Here is a 20,219-nt window from a genome sequence, read left to right as displayed (position 1 = left end):
GTAACTATATAGAGTAGAAATAATAAAATATATATTTTTGTGAAAATGAAAAATAATATCTTAAAAACATACATGCTTGGTTCTATAGACTATTATAGACAAATAATACATATTTTTTCATATTACTAATTATTAGAGATTATAAAAATTATGAATTATAATTCAAAAAAATGTCCAAAATTTATAAAGTTCAAGCCGTTAAACTGATCGCATCTATCAACGAACTCACATGATCTGCTCAATCCGTATCTATCAAACCAGTGGACGGAGACGGATTGATTTTTTTCAATCCGTCTAATTTTGAACAGATAACAAATAAGAAGTCACCAAACTCAACCCGATCTGCGATCACCCTAGTCATACCCCAATCCCTTTTTTGGCGTTGCTCCCTCGTCCCAATCCTAGTAGACGGTGCATACCACCACTCTCAAATCCTAACTATTCTTCCTCCTTGGTCGGACTACTAGCACTGAATGAATTGTTGCCAATCGCATATCAACCTTTGAACTAATAATAAAATTTCTTCGGATGTCAAACATTGAATCAATAGTGTTTGTTCAGATATCATCAATTGAGAGAGGGAGAATGGTAGTGGGTGATGGCCAGAGTTGTGATGGTGGTGGGTGGTGGCAGTTAGGATTAGGGTTTGAAACTGTAAATAATGATTTCGTATTTACTTCTCTCTTAAGCCAAACCATACTCCCTAATTGCTCTCATGATTAGGGTCCAAGCTTAAAAGCTCGACTTGAGGTGAAGCTATTTTGGTAATTTTAAAAGAAAATGCTATAAATTTTAAATTTTCTATCAAATAAATAACCTTACATGAATGTACCCCACACCCATGTGAGATATTTGATTATTTATTTGATAAAAATTTTAGTATCTCTAGCCTTATCCAATTTTAAATAACATTTCACACCATCTATAAAATAACACTTGTTAAGTTACTTTTCAAAAACTACTAAAAAATATTGAATCTTACTGTTTTAATCAATCAAAATCATATTCGAATACCACCTGTATTTGTCCCAAGCTTGAGTTCCAATCATTTAACATTGTCCATTCAAGATGCTCTGTACAAGCCACAAGGGTTTATTGTGCCTTGGCTTATGTTCCAACCAAAGTGAAGAGTTTCCAGTAGTAAATAAATAAAATAGAGGTCCCCTTTCTCTTCATAATCAAGAATGCATTCATTCATCCCTTTCTCACTTATGGTTGTATATTGCATCAAACAAAAGAGTTCCACAAAACCACTCAACTAATCAATCATAAACCCATTGCTTAAACAAGAAACTATGGATAATGATATATGTATATATATATATAACAATCACATAACTGGTACCCCAAGGGTCAACACCTATCTTCTCAAACTATCAACTGAACATACTTTTTAAGTATATTTTTCGTTAATATGAAGAAAAAAATATTTATATATATATATAAAAAAAAATTGCAATTATTTTAGCTTGTCTAACCTTGTGCATTAGGTTGCGACCGAATTAAATTGTTCCTGAATAACTTGATCTCAATTTATTTACAGCTAGTTCAATTGTATATTTGAGCTGAGCTGAGCTTGAGCCCAAATTCAAGTAAACAAGTTGAGTTTGAGCTAAAATAGGCTTAGCTTGGTTGCAAAATGTTACATAATAATATTGTATGTAATAATGTGATTTTTGGTTTTGATTTAAGGCAATATCGAGCAATAAATATTTAACAAGCCAAGCTCGAGCTCATTCAATTGTGTATTTGAGCCAAGTTCGAGCTCAATTAATAAACAAGCTGACCTCAAACATTGCACTACTTGGTTCATCTTGATTCGTTTGCAACCATACCCTACCTTGCATACAAATATACACTAGGCACAGAATAACAGGGCTATAAGACAAAAAGTATATTTTAATGCTTCTTTTATTTTCTTGTAATAATTATAAATTCTTATATATATACCGTGGGATATATTTGGACTGTACATATATTTTTCAGAAGGTGCAGTAACAATCTGCACAATCCAATGAGAAAAAGAAGAAAAAAAAACACTGCATTTAGGAACCTATGGTATAACTGGGAACTTAAAGGGTGCTTGAAATGGTAGCACCACTTTCAAATTCTCTTTCCCCTTTCCATCATAAAGATAAACAGATGACGATATGTACAAAGTCAACTTTTTCAAGATTCCGAATGTGGTGTTCATCAAATTGCAGTAGCAAACACCGAATTTAGTGCACACGAATGACTTGAGGCAGATGCCGCAGAGTAGGAGGTCTGGCTTCCTCGTCAGATGAAGTATCTCCGGCTTCCTCGCCAGACGAAGTATCTGATATGTTTGGAGACCTCTAAAGGTCACCCGATAGAAAGTCAAGTAAATGTGTTAACGGTGATGATTGATGATCCTCTCTCCAAGGCCCCCTTCAGTTGTCATGAATGCTCCGTTTGGTTGTCAGAAATTTTGTGAGAAAGTTGTTCCCAGGAAAAGTGTAGTAAAGGAAATGAAACTTTCGTTTCCCATGTGTATTCATTTGTTAGGAAAATGAATGGATTGCTGAGATTCCGACAAAATCATTTTTACTTTCTTGCAAACTGAACATGAAAAATATTATGGAAAAATTGATTTTCATGTACTTTACTTTCTTTTCCTACAACTGAATGGGAGGGGGCTGAAAAGAAGGCGAAGTACAGGGAAATCAATTTTGCCATAACTATTTCCGTGTTCAGTTAACAAGAAAGTTGTGGAACCATCTCTTTAACTTCCCACTAAGATAATTTTCTTTTCAAAACATGTCCGGCAAAAAATACACGATTTTGTAGGAATGTCAATAATACACTTTTCTTGACAAATGGACACACGGAAAAAGGTTTCCTTTACAACAGAAAAAAGTTTCCTTTACTACACTTTTTTTAGGAACAACTTTCTCATACAAAATTCTTGACAACTAAACGGAACCTAATTGGCGAGAAGGTGAGAAAGGGTACTACTGTAATATGAAAAAACTATGTACTCACCCGTTGGCTTTGGCAACGTTTGATGGCATTCACTGTCTTCACCATAACGTATATTGGCACAATAATTCCAGTAGTTCGCAAAAGCAACAACTGCCATAGAATGTAACAGAGAGTGAGTTTTATATCACAATGAGTCTCATAACTGTCAATATTCTAGTGTGTGTGTGTGTCTCAATATGAACTAAGTATTATCTTACCAAGAACAATGGGAAAGAATAGTCCTGTGCTCCATTAACTAGTATGGGAAGAGTATGCCGTAAGATCAGAAGAACCATGAACTGCAGACAAGAAATGAGAGAAGTTGTCAAAATGCAAACGTCAAAATCAAGTAGCCAAGGAGACATATTTCCCTGCTTTAGATATTGCTATGAACAGAATATACACAAGCGCTCATACACCCTGAGACACAGAGAGAGAGAGAGAGAGAGAGAGAGAGAGATTACAATTGCAGCAACAGAACGACAGCAGAACAAGCTTCTTGATTCAGAAGCTGCATACTCATCATAGTCTGGATCAACAAAATTAGGTTCAGTTGTCACCATAGCTACAAAGTGAGGGTTATTCAGGTCCCTTCTGGAGATCTCCCAATTTCCTCTGATAAAAACATTCGAATCACAGACTAAATCTAACAAAAACATATGAAACTAAAATATTTAAAAACAAAAGAAATTTGAATCACAAAAGTACCTAAAGTTCATCGGAATACTCCCAAGTTGAAACATAGGAGGAGGTGCCGTATAGCCTGGTTTGAATGGCTGCAATGAACATACATTTGCCAATAAATAAACACACAAAATGAACGAAGACTGTTAAAAAAATTTCCAATTTGACTGAGGAAACAATTGTATAAAGAAATAGTTTCCAATGTAAACTCAAAACAATTATATAAAAAGAAAAAACATATTCATAAGATTTAAAACAGAATTGAAACCGAATTAACTCACCTGGTGACATATCTCACATACAGTGTCGCCCTTCTCGTTACACCATCTTTGTATGCATCTGCGATGAGCATACTGCAAAAATCAAGCAGAATTGCTCAACAGAGAAATTGAGGGTACTTTTCTTGGTCCTGGTTGATTGGAAAAAATAGAAGATAGTGATGTTTGCATGCATTATATGTTAGTATTGGGTAAGTGGACAAAAAATCTATTTCCCCCAATAGTAACCTTCAACTAGGGCTGTAAAACGAACCAAGCTACTCGCGCTTGACTCATGTTCAACTCATCAAAAGCTTGTTCAAGGTTGACTTATTATGTAAACAAGTCAAGCTTGAACACATTTTTGAACTTGTTAATTTTTGGGCTTGGCTCAAACTCGACTCGATAAACATATGTGCACTATTAAATTGTATAAAAAACCCAAGCTATTCAAGCTCAGGTTGTGATGGGCTTGATTGAAGCTCATTTGAGAATAAACAAGCCAAACTTGAACATATTTTTGAAACTCATTATGTTTTCAAATCAAACTTGAACAACTCAATACTTTGCTAGACTCTTCTCGTCTACCGCCATACCTTCAATAACAAATGGGAAAGTGAAATCCACACTCCATTTGAGGATCACATCTATAATCAGAAGCTATAGGGTACACAGGAGATGATAGCATGATTTTAAACAATAAATTCACAAAATAATCAAATAGAGCCAAAAGGTTCCACTGAGGCTCATCAAGACCAGTTTAATCGAATCGAAGAGGTTATAGACCACAAATCATCAGATCAAACAAAGATTCATGGGAAGTATAACATGATTTTGTACAAATAATTACAAAACACTTAGGACAAAATGATATGTCAATTCACAAAAAGATGAGGTCAAAATTTTAAAACAATTAAAAAGTTTCTAATTAGAGAAGCAATTATAACAATTCATATGCAACTAACCTTCAAGCTGCCACAGCAAGAGCAGGGTGTCTCCATATTTGAATCTTCATCCTCATCCTGGCATATCCTGCATTCTACAATCTTCCTTGGGATTGAACAATCTATTGGATGTATGTCACGTGAAGAGATATCAATTTTGATGTCATCAGTTCCTAAGGTTGTTGTCTGCTTTGACAAGTTCAAGCTCTCGATTGCAGCTTCCAAAGTCGATTCAGTGAGCAAACGATCAACCAGCAATACAAAGTGATCACCCATCCTCAAATACCAAGCCCCCAACAAACTAAAGTACTCTGTTGAAAAGAAAGAAAATGAATCCAAAGCCTGCAAGCCCTTGAACAAGTACTTATGAATTAAAACAATTCAATTATAGAGCAAAGGAAGGTATGAAGAACATGATGAATACAAAAGACAGCATAACAATAACACCACCACCAAATAAATTCACAAAGGAATGTGAATTTGAGTTGATAAAAAACTGTAATTAACTTTGTAATCCTGAGCAAAGTGTCCACAAATGACCTTAACTTGAACTACAGTGGAACCAACTAAAATTATAGAAAATCAAAACAAAACACCAGTTTTTATTTTTTATAGAAGAAGGGAGGGAAACCAGAGCTAAACTGATAATAAAAACAGCAAAAAAGAATGTTCAGAGTCATCACTTAAAAGCCCATCCAACAAATTCAAAACAAACTGAAGAAAAGGGAAAAAGAAACAAACAGAAACCGTTTGAATCATGAGGAGAGGGAAAAGGAAGGCAACAAAAAAGCATTGATGAAACTGCTTACCAAACCAATAGGTCCCAAAAGGCCAAAATCAAAGAAAGTAAGAAAACCCAATTGAGGAAATACCCTCCAAAGACATTCCAAAGTCATAAAAGCACGAAAGAGATAGTACCCACATAAAGGAGGAGAGAGTGAAGGAAGAAATACAAAAGACCCAGATGGAAAAAAGTCACCTTTCAATCAATTTGATGCCTTAAGACACACGAACATGAAAAGAAAATGGAATTTAACAGAATATACTGGAAAGCGGGAAGAAAGGGAATAGAGAGAGAGAGAGAGAGAGAGAGAGAGAGACTTACAAGAAGGGGATCAAATATCTTGAAGCTAAGAAAGTTTACAAGAAGGGGATCAAATATCTTGAAGCTAAGAAAGTTGCCTCTCTTTCTCTCTCACCTTCTGTCCCTATCTTTGTATGTGGGTTTTCTTTCTTCTCTGTTTTGGAATGAAGCAACAGATTGAGTGTCGTTGTTTTCAGCACTCAACAATTTTACATATATACAAATACAAAGTCTTTAAAAGAAATACAAATATACGAATACGAAACTGTGAAGTTTCGACCCTTCAAACCATGACTTTCCCTCTAATATGCATTGTGTTTTATATACGAATAGGGAGAGAGAGAGAGAGAGAGAGAGAGAGAGAGACAGAAGTGAGAGCTTATAACGGCAAAGGGACTCAGATCAGAACCGCCACGATTGCTTTCACATCTCCGTTTTTGGCGTTTAGGATTACTCCCCACTATTCACCCAAAAAAGGATTACTCTCCACAAGATTTTTTTAAGGAAAAGTAAAGTTTAATCAAAACAATTTCTTCACCTTGATTTGTTATAATTTCATGAAATTTTAAAGCAAATTAAATCATAAAATGAATCCACCATATTGTAATTTATAATATGTAATAACTTGTCATCGTTCATAAATGTTTAAAAAAAATACCTAATTATTTTTCAAATGAATAATTTATCCTTGATCTTTCTTAAATTTTATTATTTTCTAAAGTTTATGTTTACAGATTTTTTTAATTTACTCTTAAAATTAATTTTGAAACAATTTTAAATGAAAAATATCATGTGACACTATATGGCAAAATAGAAAAATTACACTTTGCCTTATTAAATTTTACAATTTTTTATTTGCGTTCTTTAATTAATTTATTTTATTCACTTTGATCCTTTCTTTCTCATTTGAGCAAGGATCCTCTAAAGTGATTTTTCCTTAAAGTTTCCTAAAGTGCTACATTGTGTGGTTGAGATTTACTGGCAAGTCACATCAGAAAAATTGATATGACTTGTCAGTAAATCTCAACCACACAATGTAGCACTCTAGGAAACTTTAGGAAAATTTCAATCCTTGGTGTTCTCGTTTTCTCTTCCTCTGTTGTTTTTTTTTTTTCTTTGCAAACTTCCATCCACGCGGCATCACCTCTCGTATGGTAGTGTGGCAACACCCCTTTCTCCCATCCTCTTTTGGTCACCCCAACTCCTCCCTCAGTGTCCCAAAGCTCCCTTATACCCCCCATACCTCTACAACTTCTCCCCTACTTCATCTCTTCCCTGCAACCACTAATAGTCTAATAATTTCTCTTTATTTTTGAGCATTAATTGAGTAATGTGGCAAGAAGCAAAAATTAAGTAATAGCAAGAAGAGTGCAACCAGTTGAAGCATGGCTTAAAAAATTAAATAAATAAATTTTAAAAAACACAGTATTATGTTTTATAACATTTTAAAAGTACTTGAAATTTAATTTCTATAGAACTCTTGACATACATAGATAGAGGCTCATAATTTTTTTTTTATTATTATTTTTCTGAATCAATGTAGACAAGGCTTTTCTTATCAAACTTAATTAAGCTCTACTATTAACCATGGAACACGTATAAACTCTTTAAATTCAACTATGCTTTTATTTTTCAGCAGTGATCTAGATCCCTTCAAACTTCAACTCCCACCATCCCCCACACACGTGGTGGGTGGTGATTGGAGGAGAAGAAGAAGAAAAAAAAAAAAAAAAAAAGTGACCAATCAAAAAAGAAAGGGGGTCAAAAGGGGGTGGGGAAAGGGGTCCCAATCTTTATTCTTTATTTTTATTTTGTGTTGAGCAAAATCTATTGATTGTGAAATTTGGGAGTATCCTATATTTATATTTATTTTTATTTTGAATGTACACATGCCTGCCCCTTGTGTGATGTGAGATGAATAGCAAGCTCATTAAAAAGTTATTTTTTAGGCAGGATTGTCTGTTGAATTTTTTTATCTCTATTTGAAATTTTTCCCATAATATGATTATGTTAATAATACTATGATGGAAAAGTATTTTGAGACAATGACATGGGAGATGACAGCCTAGGTTTGTCTTTCAATATAAAGGCAACCAATAACTTTCGTATCTTCTAAAGTATCTATGAATAAATTATTCATACAAAAAATTAAGTTAATTGAATCACATTTGTTTTAAAAAATAAACGACAAGTTTGATTTTGAGAGATCATCCACTTTTAAAAAAAATATGATTCAATTATATAATTACTGATTAACTTGATTTGTTGTATTGACTTGTTAGACAACCAATTAGCCTAGCTTAATTGGCCGCCCATGTATACTTCTATTTAGACGGTCAGAGGATCAATCCCTGTTGTATGCACGAATTGATAATTTTCTTTCTCTTTAAGGAGCTCTCTGTCATATTGTTCATTTCTCCTTCGTTATAGGGCTCTTTTTTAAGTGATTGTTTATTGAGTAGGTTGTTTCTTCCGCATTATAGGTCTCGTTGTTGAGTTTTTGTAACTATTAGGCTACAATTATATGAATTTAATTCTCTTCTAATTATAATAATTTCTTATCAATTGACAAAAAAAATAGATAAATTACCCTTTCTATCTCTATAGTTTGATCAAAATTATATTTTAATTCTTGTTATTTTAATTTGAACAATTTAGTTACTACATTTTAAGTTCATTTTTAATTTGGTCATTCTTTCTATTTTAATTAATTTTTTCTATGTATACATCTCGGGAGTTTGACAAACATCTTAAAATCGTTAATTTTAACTTTCAACAACTTGAACGAAAGGATTAAATTAAAACTAGACTTAAAAAGTGTTTGAATCAAATTATTCAATTTAAAATAATAAAAATCAAATAAAATTTTGATCAAACTACTAGAATTAAAAATGTAATTTACAAAAAGAAAATTACTTGTTAGGTATAAACTAATTGAATGACCAAGGTAGACCCTATAATGGGGCACTTTGCCTCCTCCCTCCAAAAGCCCCTTCCTAGAAAGGTATTTAATGAAGACTGCAAAAGGAGAAATTTGGCAAGCTTTAAGCATATGATCATAGGAGTTAGAGAGTAACTTAAAAAGCTTGACATATGATAGATAGGAAAGTTATGATTGTTTTGGTGAAAGTTATTAGTATGTTATGTTAATTTGTGATAGAAGTTAAGAATGATAATTTGTGTACTTAAAAATAAAAGTTATATTTTTGCGTAAGAAAAGTTATGCTCTTTTTATGGTTTATGTTGTAAAATTTTGTGATATTGTTATAAAAGATGTATCACATACTCTATTTTAGGAGTGTACATAGTAAAATCTCTTTAAAAGTTATGTTTCTGATTCTAATAAAAATTATAGGATTAATTATATCAAGATCACTCAATTATTAGCAAATAACACATGCTCCCTAATTTATGAATTCATATGCTGACCTTTTTAATTATAAAAACCATACAATTATCCCATTTTAGAAAGGGGAAGGAGTAAATGAAAGTAATACATTTTTATAATTGAGAAAGTCAAAACAAATGAGTACATAAATGACGGAAGGAAAAGGTGGTAGAGTGACACTTCATGAAAGTTAGAAAGGGTAAAATGATTGTGATACATTTTGGTAATAAAATCTGTTTTTGTTAACATTGTTAAGGGATTTTATGATATTTAAAGGATCAGTTTGTACATTTTTTTAGTTTAGAGAGTTAAAATAGTACTTAATAATTTATGGGGGTTTCTTTGTAAATATTTTAAATTTTATTCTCTCTTATATATATATATATTTAATTGCTACTGTTATTTTTAATTTTTTTTCTTCCACAATTTACTTTACAAATCAAAGATTCAATTAATGTTGTGTGTGTGTGTGTGAGAGAGGGGGGGGGGGGGGGGGGGGGGGGGGGGGGGGGAGGGGGGGGGAGATTGTATAAGAGGGGCTTTGGGCTGCTGACTACAATTAAACCTTAGACGTGTGGCAATTGACTAGACAATGACTAGTTTTGGTGGAGTGTTTTGAGTGGTCTCTGTCTCTGTCTTCTCTATCAATTTGCTTACGTGGCTTCATCTTGGTAGACAAAATTGAAAAGAAAAAGAAAACTCCAAAATCAAAACTCTTTCTTGATTTGGTTGGTAGGTAACCCATCGTAAAACCAATTTGAAATCAACCCACATCTCATATGATTGGAAGTCAAACAAACTTCACAATTCTCACATTTTATCCTTTCCTTTGCCCATGAATGGGGATAAGCATAAAGTTCCAATCATCATGAATTTAGTTAGACACTACAAAAATATAAATGGGTCACCATATCAATCTCACCTCCATATATAATTGATAAATAAAATAGAAATAATTATTCTATCAAATTATTTATTTTTATATTTGATTAATAAATATACATATATATATATATATATATATATAGTGATACAATTTGTTCCACTGAATGGATCGGACTTGTCCAAGCTCCTCAAGCCCACGTCCAAATGATCAAGCCTATCGGATAACCTGCAAACAAGTTTTACGGGGAACTGGATAGTCCCCAGTGAACCCTCCGACGAGCAAGTTAGGAAGAGAAGTAGAGTGCAGAGGGAGAGATTAGAGATAAAAAAACTTAACCTTCTTCTTGTCTTCAACTTTTGCTTATATCCTCAATCATTTCGCTGTCCCTTCCGACCTGACCTCCTCGCTGAAAGTCTATGCTGTAGCTTACCTTGTTCAGGGTAAGGGGATCCTGTTCCGACGGAGAGGTGTTGTTGTAATAAATGTTGTGATGGGCTGCATTAATGGTGATGTGCAGTGGCAATAACTTTGCAGATCTTTGTCTGCTGATGTGGCTCGTCCTTCACCTGCCATATGTCTGAATGTCATTGCCTCTTTATGCCATGTTGGATTCTAGCTGTCCTGGACCTCACCAACTGGGTCATGTATTGGGCTCCAAGTGATGGGCTTGGGTTGTTCATAGTGATTCATGGCCTTTATGGGCTTATACACGTCAGTAGTCCCCTATTCCCGAGTGCTGTTTTAGTCAAACGAAGGGAATACTAATGAGGAAGATGAGGGTGTTAGGGATTGGCAGGATGGAGGTCGACCGGCAGGGGTGACTGAGAAGGTGAACCGACCGGGAGGTGGTCTGACCGTGCAGGGTGACCGAGTGGAAAGGCCGACCACGAGGAGAGCCGACCGCAAATGTTGGCTGAGTGGGAGGGTCGACCATGAGGAGGGCCGACCGTAAAGGCAGGCCGACCGCGGAGGTTGGACGAGTGGAAGGGTCGACCACGAGTGGAAGGGTCGACCACGAGGAGGGTCGACCACGAAGGGTAACCGAGTGGGAGGGTTGACCACGAGGAGGGCCGATCGCGAAGGGTGAGGTGGAGGGGCGTGGGGCTCGAGAGGCGGCGTGTCACGTGGTGATTTGAAGTAGAAAAAACAAGGTAAGGGGAGGAGACAGTGGATCGTGGTCGCACACGTGGCAACATCCCGCCGGGGGGGGGGGAGATTAGGCGTTAGATTAGAAATGAAACGATAGGTCATTATGGGTGTTGAAAAGACAGTTTTGGTAGATGATTTGAAAAGTTTTCAAACTGGCAAAAATTAATTAGGATCCTTGGAATACGGGCAAACCGTGGGCTTTTGGCATTATTCGATTCACATACTTGTTTACGAAAAATCAAAATATTCCAAGTGTGAATTCCTTTGTTGCTCACGATACACCTCTGCAACACTTTTTCAATTTCCTTGCACCTGCATCCGAAGCGATTCGCAGACATACCATAGAAATGGCCCAAGAAGAAGCTGCGAATGTTAGAGTGGATCCACTTGGTGATGATGATGCAGTGGAGTTAGCGCAGCAGTACAGGACGGAGAGGGTGGGGGAGTTGGTGGTATGATCCCATGGTTCCACCATGATAGTAGCTCCAAGGCCAATCAGCCAGGCAGAACCAGATCACTGGCATACAAAGGCAGACAGGTCCATTCTTACACCGGTAGAGTTGGAGGGAATAATGGGGAAGTACTAGATTCCTTTGGAAATAGGGTTGAGGCTGCTGACATCTACCGAGAGGGCATCGGATGTACGGCCGAGGAAATTTAGCTTGTACGAGGAGGCATTGCGGGGAGGTATGAGGCTACCGCTGCCTCAAGTTGTGGTTAATGTGTTGAATAAACTAGATACGGCGCCAGGTCAGTTGATGCCAAATGCCTGGAAAATATTGATGGCGTGCGCGAGTTCCTGGCCGCAAGCAACGGGAGGGTTGGCCTTGACGGTAGATAAGTTCTTCTCGTGCTACAAGGTCTTCGGCCAGCAGGACACTTGGGTTACATTGCAGGCGGTGGCTGGACGAGGTCTGGTGGCGGGTCTACCATCTTCGGTAAAAGGCTGGAGGCCAAGGTGTTTCTTTGTGGTGGCAAACGGCGGGACGAGAGTTCGTACAACTTGGAAGGTGCCCACCAAATCGGTCGAGCCCAAGCTGGACAAGGCGACTGAGGACCGAGTGAAGAGGGTGAGGGATTGGACGGAGGAGAAAGGAGTAAGGTGGGACGAGCTTGTCCTACCGTCAGTTCTGTTTGTCTTAAACTTGGGACCGCAGCCGTTGGGAGGAGGTCCAAAGAGGGAGGAGTTGGAGGTGCAGAGGAAAGCGGAGGAGGAGGAGGAAAGGAGGTTGTTCGCGCGAGCGGACAAGTATAAGGAGTCCTAATTGGGGCCTGCTCCGAAGTCGATTGCGAGAGAGCGGATCCGACGGCGCCCCAAGCCATTGGGGGAGAAAGACTTAGGCAGTTTTGTGCCCCGACCGCCCCCAGTGAATCCTGTGAAAGAACAGGCGAACAAGGAGGGGGATGCTCTGAAGAAGAAGAAGAAGAGGGTGAGGATGAGTCAAGAAGAGCCTGCCTTGAAGAGGAGGAGGGAAGTGATGGGCGAAGAGACCAGCATGGCCAAGGAGGCAGAGAAGGGCAGTGGAGGAGACCTCTGGAAGGGTTGCTGCCCAAGAAGTGGTGGAGGTCGTCCCCACAATGGAGGTTGTGGAGATCGCCCCAGCAGTGGTGGAGATCGCCTCAAGGGTTGCGAGGGTCGCCCCCGAAGTGCAGGCAGAAGATGGGGCAACTGGCCTTGAGCCAAAGTTAGGAGAACAACCCCAGGGGGGTCCTACGCCCCAAGGAGGGGGGATCGGTCTGACGACTGCGATCTACCACGCTCGCGCAGTGGCTGGGCGGCTGGAGGGAGAAGAAGGCCCAGCCAGGGCAGGTGCAGATCGCCTGGTGGCGATCATGGAGGAGGTGGCCGTGCGCTCAGCAGCCAGATTCAATGAGGCTGAGCTGCTGAGGGGGTTATACTCTTCTCAAATGGAGGAAACCACCTTAGCAGGGGCTCTGCTGAGAAAGGCAAGGGCTGCAAAACTCAAGGCAGATGAGGCCAAGACACAGCTTGCAAAGTTGAAGAAGGAGAGTGCAAGTTGAGAGAGTGCCCACGCTGATTTACAAGCAGTCAAGGTGGAGTTGGAGAACACACGCTGCCAGGTTGTGTCGCTCGAGTTCCAACTGGCTGGCGAGCAGAAGAGGTTGGATGAGGCCCAAAAAGCCTGCGCGGTTGCGGTCGAACGACATGAAGAAACGATGAGCAGTAATGAAGAGCTGGTCAGGCAGAAGGATGAGGCAACGTGAAGATTGATGGTTTGCAGAAGGAGCTGGAAGGCGAGCGTGCTAAGGTAGTTGAGGAGAAGGAAAGCCTTTAGAAGGAGTTGGAAGTAGAGAGAGCCACAGCGGCTGCTGAAAACGAGAGCCTTCAAAAGGAGTTGGAGGCAGAGAAAGCCAAGGAAACTGCTGAAAATGAGAGCCTTCAGAAGGAGTTGGATACAGAGAAAGCCAAGACAACTGCTGAAAGGGCGACCCTGGATAAGGAGTTGGTGGAGGAGAGGGCTAAGGCAGCCTTTGAAAGGGCGGCTTACCCCGATCTGTATGTTGCAGCAGTGGACCAGTTCAAGGGATCTGCTGAATTTCAGATGGCAGTGGATGCCGCGGTCATTAGTAGCTTGGCGAGGGAGGAGTCTGGGGGGTCGGGTCCGTCGAGGATGACCGCTGGGGGAAGGACTGAGGCAGAAATGTTTGAGAGCTTCCAGCGGTCAGACTTTTATAAGCATGAAATGGCTGAGTTCTGGGATAGTGGTTGGAAAATATTCAAGCGTAAAGCTGAGGAGCTGTTCCCAAACTTGGACCTGAGTTGTGTGAAAATTAATGACGACGATGTGGCCCAGACCCCCCTTGATGAGGGTATTGAAGAAGAAGACCTTGTGTCCAGTAAAGAGGAGTAGTTTGAAGAAGAAGAAGAAAGCCTTGCACAGACCTTGTGCGCTTGTGCTTGTTTTGTTTGTTGTTTTGTTTTGAATGGCTGTAATGAACTCATGTACAAATTTCTGAATAAATAAAACTGCAACTATGTTTTCATTTGATTGTCTGTGCTTGTGCCACTGAAATGAATGAGGCATGGGCGAGGCGTGTGTATAACTCATTGTGACGTGCAAAGTGGAGTTAAACTTGTAATAAGAACTAAATTTAAGAACTCCTCAGTGTAGAGTAAAATCGAAGTTGTAATAAAAACTTAATGCAGGGTAAAGTTAGGAACTCCTCAATGTAGAGTGAAATTGAACTTGTAATAAAAACTCAATGCAGAGTAAAGTTAAGAACTCCTCAATGCAGAGTGAAACTTAAAATGTAATAAAATTATAAGTTTGTGTTTGCCACACTGCTGAAGTAGATTAGTGGTTTATTGGAGTGGGGCTTGGCTTGTAAGGAAACAGGCTAACTTGTAAGAGTTTGATTGAGAAGAAAATAACCTGACTTGTAAAGAAAACGTGTAAGAACGTCTTTGGAATTTCACTAAGCAAAGAGTGGTGTAAAGACTTGGGCCTGGAATTGTGACTAAGTGTGTCTACTAATTCCACAAGCATAAATTTTGCATAGATGGCTTTGACCGAGCCCTGCACGCGTGCTCAGTTGGGGCTAAGCTATGATTCACTGACGTTGTAAGTAACTCAGTCTGAACCTGAAATTGTGGCGCTTGGTCCAGCTGAGACTTGTTATGCTTAGGCTGGCTGAGGCTTGGTCTGGCCGAGTGCTTCATGCTCAGTCTGGATGAGGCTTTTAGTGCTCAGTCTGGCTGAGGCTTTTCGTGCTCAGTCTGGCTAAGGCTTTTAGTGCTCAGTCTGGCTGAGGCTTTTTGATGCTCGGTCTGGATGAGGCTTTTTGGTGCTTAGTCTGGCTGAGGCTTTTCATGAGTGCTGCAATCAAAACGTCATTGAGACACCATATAGATAACCGAGATATATAAGTGTTGGTAGGAAAAGTGTAACCCAGTTAATCAAAAAGTTACATTGCGTGAGGGGATATCAAGAATGTGTAAATTTGCCGAAAAAAAAATACAATAACTGAGCAATACAAAAGTAGGAGCTTATTGAAAGTAACGTTTCAGGTGTTCGGCGTTCCATGGGTGGGGGAGGTCTCGACCTTCCATGTCCTGAAGTCGGTAGGTGCCCGGACGTGGTCGGGCTTTCACAACATAAGGTCCCTTCCATTTGGCTGCCAGTTTACCCTCAGTCGGATTTTTGGTGGCAAGAGTTGCTTCTCTCAAGATAAGGTCCTCTACAGCGAACTCCCTTGGTCGGACTTTGTGGTTGTAGTGTGTTCTCATTTTCTGTTGGTATGAGGCCAATCTGACAGCGGTGGTCTCTCTGAGTTCTTCAATTAGGTCCAGTTCTGCCCGACGGAGCTCTTCGGTTAGTACTGGATCTAGATGTAAAACCCTGGGAGTAAGCAGACCGACTTCTACTGGAATAACCGTCTCAGCGCCGTATGTTAAGCGGAAAGGGGTTTCCCCAGTGAGAGTCCGAGCTGTAGTTCGGTAAGCCCAGAGTACATTCGGTAGTTCCTCAACCCAAAGTCCCTTAGCAGCTTCTAGCTTAGTTTTGATGATCTTTAGGAGAGAACGGTTGGTGACCTCAACTTGGCCATTGGCCTGAGGATGACCGGGGGAAGAGAAACATGGTTGAATCTGGAGGTCGGCACAGAACTTCCTATACTTGGCGTTGTCAAATTGTTTGCCGTTGTCAGAGACGATGGCCTGAGGGATGCCAAACCTGCAAACGATCGATTGCCAGATGAACTTGGTTGTGTTCCGCTCAGTGATGGTGGCAAGGGGTTCTGCCTTTGCCCACTTGGTGAAGTAATCAATGGCGACAATCGCGAACTTGGTTTGGCTTCGGCCGGTGGGAAGTGGACCGACCAAGTCGATCCCCCATTTGGCGAACGGATAAGGGCTGCAAAGTGTGATCAACTCTGTAGGAGGAGCATAGGGGATGTTGGCAAAATGTTGACACTTATCACATTTGACCACGAAATCAGTCGCATCTTGATTGAGAGTTGGCCAGAAATAACCAGTATGGAGTATTTTGTGGGCTAGAGACTTGCCGCCCGAATGATTATCATAAATTCCCTCATGGATTTCCCGCATTACATAGGTTGCTTGAGCCGAATTTGAGGCATCGCAGGTACGGTCGTGAAAAATCATGTTTGTATAAGACGCCACTGACCAGGATGTAATTGGACGACCGGGCCCTGACTTTGGTGGCCTGCTGTTGGTCATCTGGGAGTTCCCCTGTTGTAAAAAATAAGAAGATGTCAGACGCCCAAGGGATAGGTTTGTTTTGGAGGAACTGCACTTCTTGTAGGTCGGGTGAGCTGGCCGGGTGGGCTAGGTATTCGAGGCAGACATCGTGGCTGAGGTCGGACTGGTCTGTAGAGGCCAACTGAGCCATCTCATCTGCCTTGGAGTTTTCCGTTCGAGGTATGTGTTTGATGTGGAAGGTATTGAAGAGGCGAACAAGGGAGAGTGCCATATCCCTGTAAGCCCGCATTGTGTCCTCCTTGGCATCGAATTCCCCCGTAATCTGGCCGACAATGAGCTGGGAGTCGCTGAACACCCGGATGTGGCCAACTCCAATGTCCTTGGCGAAGCGGAGTCCTACTATCAATGCCTCATATTCGGCCTCATTGTTACTGGCATTAAACAAGAAACGGAGAGCACATTTGAAATAGCCACCCTCAGGGGTGGTGAGAATAAGTCCAGCCCTACTACCTTCCCTGTGGGATGATTCGTCGACGTTGAGAGTCCAAGAATGCGGGTCTTCTGGCTCAGTAGGGGTTGGTGGGGGTGGAGGGGCAGCGGTTGGGATAGGATTAGTGAATTCCAGGATGAAATCCGCGACAGCCTATCCCTTAATTGCTGTTCGAGACCGGTAGGAGATGTCAAACTGACTGAGTTCCACTGACCACTGCATGAGTCTGCCGAAAAGTTCTGGTTGTTGCATGACCTTCTTCAAGGGTTGGTCGGTGAGAACCACTATGGAATGGGCTTGGAAGTAAGGGCGGAGCCGTCTGGAGGTGGTGACCAAGGCCAAGAACAATTTTTCTAACAGCGGGTAATTCTGCTCTACTCCCCTAATAGCCCGGCTGATAAAGTAGATCGACTGTTGGACAGAGTCGTCTTTCCTAATAAGAGCTGCACTGACTGCGGTGCTTGAGACAACTAAATAGAGGAAGAGGGGCTCGCCCATAATTGCTTATGAAAGGAGGGGGGATTGGCTATGCACTGCTTCAACTGCTGAAAAACCTCTTCAGATTCAGTTTTCCATTCAAAAGTTTGCCGAAGAACTTTGAAGAATGATAGGCACTTATCTATTGCGCGGGAAATGAAGTGGTTGAGGGCCGCAACTCGGCCAGTGAGCCTTTGAACCTCCTTAACCGTTCTGGGTGACTGCATCTCAATCAAGGCCTTGATCTTTTCAGGGTTAGCTTCAATGCCCCGCTGACTGACCATAAAACCCAGAAACTTCCCAGATCCTACACCGAAGGCGCACTTCTCTGGGTTGAGCTTCATTTGGTACTTGCGTAGGGTGCCGAAGGTCTCTCGTAGGTCGGTCAGATAATCAATAGAGAGTTTGCTCTTGACTAGCATGTCGTCGATATATACTCCCATATTCCGACCTATCTGATGATGAAAAACGGCATTGACCAACCGTTGGTAGGTGGCCCCAGCATTCTTTAGTCCGAATGGCATCACGCGGTAGTGGTAGGTACCTCGGTCGGTAATGAAGGATGTATGTTCCCGATCGGACGGGTGCATCAGAATTTGGTTGTACCTAGAGAAAGCATCCATGAAATTGAGCATTTGATGACCGGCCGTGGCGTCGACCAGCAGATCTATGCGGGGAAGTGGATAGCTGTCTTTGGGGCAAGCTCGGTTTAGGTTAGAGTAATCGACACAGAGTCGCCATTTGCCATTGTTCTTGTAGACTAGGACCACGTTTGACAACCATTTAGGGTAATCTATGTTTTTGATGAATTGGGCCTCAAGGAGCTTGTCAACCTCTGTGGCTATAAGAGTATTGCGCTCTGGATGAAAGATGCGCTACTTCTGGCGGTAAGGTCGAAAATGGGGTTCGATGTTGAGGCGGTGAGTTATGAAAAAGGGGTCAATGCCCAGCATGTCTGAATGGGTCCAGGCAAATACATCATTGTGCTCGATCAAAAGGGCAGTAAGGTCGGCCTTAGCTTGGGGAGATAGTTGGTTGCCGATCTTGGTAGTTTTCATTGGGTTAGTGAGATCGATGGGAATTTCAACGAGCTCCTTCACCGGTTCTCCTCTGACCAGCTCGCCCTCATCTCGGACGTCAAGTCCTTCAATGATCATGGCCTCCTTCAGCTTGACTTCCTTGAGTGAGACAACATAACATTCCCTGGCTAAGGTCTGCTCTCCCCTTACTGTTCCGACGCCCAGGTCAGTAGGGAACTTTATGGCGAGGTGGTAGGTTGAAGTGATAGCTTGGAAAGCGTTGAGGGTGCGGCCAAGGATGATGTTGTAGGCAGAGGGACAGTCGACCACAAGGAAAGTAAGCAACTTGGTAGTCTGCCGTGGGTATTCGCCGATGGTGAGGGAGAGATCGATGGAGCCGATGGAGGTCACCCGGTCGCCAGTGAAGCCGACCAAAGGGGTTTGGAGGGGAGACAAACTTTCCTCCCCAATCTTGAGCTGGCGGAAACAGTTGAGGAATATGATGTCTGAAGAACTGTCGTTGTCGATGAGAACCCGTCTGACCTTATAGTTGGAGAGGAGGGCTGAAATGACGAGAGGGTCATCATGGAGATAACGGATGCCTGTACAGTCGGCGTCCGTGAAGGTGATGGGCTTTGTCCACAGCTTGGGCTGTTTGGAGGGTCGGTCTAACGTGGCAACTATTTTGTTTGAGCCTTGCCTTATCTTTCTGAGTTCTGCCCTCTGAGCCGAGTGAGATGGTTTCCCGCAAGCAAGACCACCTGAAATGACTCGGATTTCACCAACTGGCGGAGGGAGATTACCTGGCGGCCAAGGCTATTGTGGAGGGCAATCATGGCCTTGGTTAGGTTGGGCTGGCTGCCGGGGTGGGGTACACCGGCGGTTGTTTCTGAGGGGCTCGGTTCTTTGCCTCTGTTGTGGGCAGGTGTCCGTGAACCTGCTGAGACGCCCTTGACGTATTAGGGTCTCGACCTGATCCTTGAGGTTGATGCAGTCATCAGTGTTATGGCCATGGTCCTGGTGGAAACGACAATATTTGGACTAGTCTTTCCGATTGGAAGGGGTCCGTGAAGGTATGGGCCATTTGAGGGGTAGTCCCGTTAGATCTGGTTGAGGACTTGTTCCATGGGAGAATTGAGGAGGGTGTACCGCTCGAACCGACTGGGCAGTCTGGCTGGTGCCGACCGGTCAACGCGGGGGGGTCGGTCTGTACAGTGGGGTGTTTGGCTATTATACTGGGTGTTTTTGGGTTCTGAGTCTTTTCTCTTTTCTCTAGGGGTCGGGTTTTTAGCTATTGGATCCTGTCGGGCGGCTAGTGAATCTTCAACATTCATGTATTTCTGGGCTTTGAAGAGTAGGGCTGCCATGGAGGTCGGGGGGTTTTTGGAGAGGGAGAAGAGGAAATCGGACGATCGTAGCCCGGCCATGAAAGCCGTGAGGATGACCTTGTCATCGTTTTTCGCTACTTGCAGGGCTTCGGTGTTGAAGCAGGTAATGAAACTGCGCAGCGACTCCCCCTCGGTCTGACGGATGTTGAGGAGTTGGGTTGCCAGGCGGCGTTGGCGCTGGGCTCCAATGAAATGGCTAAGGAAAGAGTCGCTAAGGTACTGGAAAGTGGAGACAGAGTCTGCTGGTAACTGGCTGAACCACAGTTGAGCTGACCCCTTCAGTGTCACG

General features: G+C 41.5%; 1 protein-coding gene across 8 annotated transcripts; it reads right to left on the bottom strand.

Annotated features, from left to right (window-relative positions):
• Positions 1 to 1,895: 1,895 nt before the first annotated feature.
• LOC114309838 (uncharacterized) lies at positions 1,896 to 6,464 on the bottom strand. 8 transcript variants are annotated; one of them, XM_028255670.2, is made up of 8 exons: positions 5,973 to 6,464; positions 4,889 to 5,178; positions 3,948 to 4,019; positions 3,691 to 3,758; positions 3,447 to 3,597; positions 3,201 to 3,281; positions 3,004 to 3,093; positions 1,896 to 2,336 (listed from the first exon to the last, which is right to left on the bottom strand). In XM_028255670.2, exons 2-8 carry the CDS (start codon positions 5,141 to 5,143, stop codon positions 2,220 to 2,222), a joined length of 834 nt encoding a protein of 277 aa, XP_028111471.2. In that variant the 5' UTR covers positions 5,144 to 5,178; positions 5,973 to 6,464; the 3' UTR covers positions 1,896 to 2,219. The 8 variants fall into 8 exon arrangements, with proteins under 8 accessions (XP_028111471.2, XP_028111474.2, XP_082726953.1 ...); XM_028255673.2 differs by having other exon boundaries at positions 4,889 to 5,209; positions 5,973 to 6,365; XM_082870827.1 differs by having other exon boundaries at positions 4,889 to 5,218; positions 5,973 to 6,298.
• Between the last annotated feature and the right edge of the window lie 13,755 nt (positions 6,465 to 20,219).

Source organism: Camellia sinensis, chromosome 5 (genome assembly GCF_055761805.1).
Source record: "Camellia sinensis isolate YWXY chromosome 5, ASM5576180v1, whole genome shotgun sequence".
Taxonomy (NCBI): domain Eukaryota; kingdom Viridiplantae; phylum Streptophyta; class Magnoliopsida; order Ericales; family Theaceae; genus Camellia; species Camellia sinensis.
The sequence above is the reverse complement of the archived record's forward strand: the minus strand, read 5'-3'. Positions and strand labels throughout refer to the sequence as shown.

What these genes read in the sequence shown, in the direction of transcription:
- LOC114309838 (XM_028255668.2), bottom strand. Translation starts at nt 5,763, where the DNA reads ATGACTTTGGAATGTCTTTGGAGGGTATTTCCTCAATTGGGTTTTCTT. An exon ending in TTTTGGGACCTATTGGTTTG is followed by an intron (nt 5,210 to 5,676) that starts GTAAGCAGTTTC and finishes AAGGGCTTGCAG; the next exon opens with GCTTTGGATTCATTTTCTTT. An exon ending in ATTCTTTCCCATTGTTCTTG is followed by an intron (nt 3,094 to 3,200) that starts GTAAGATAATAC and finishes ATTCTATGGCAG; the next exon opens with TTGTTGCTTTTGCGAACTAC.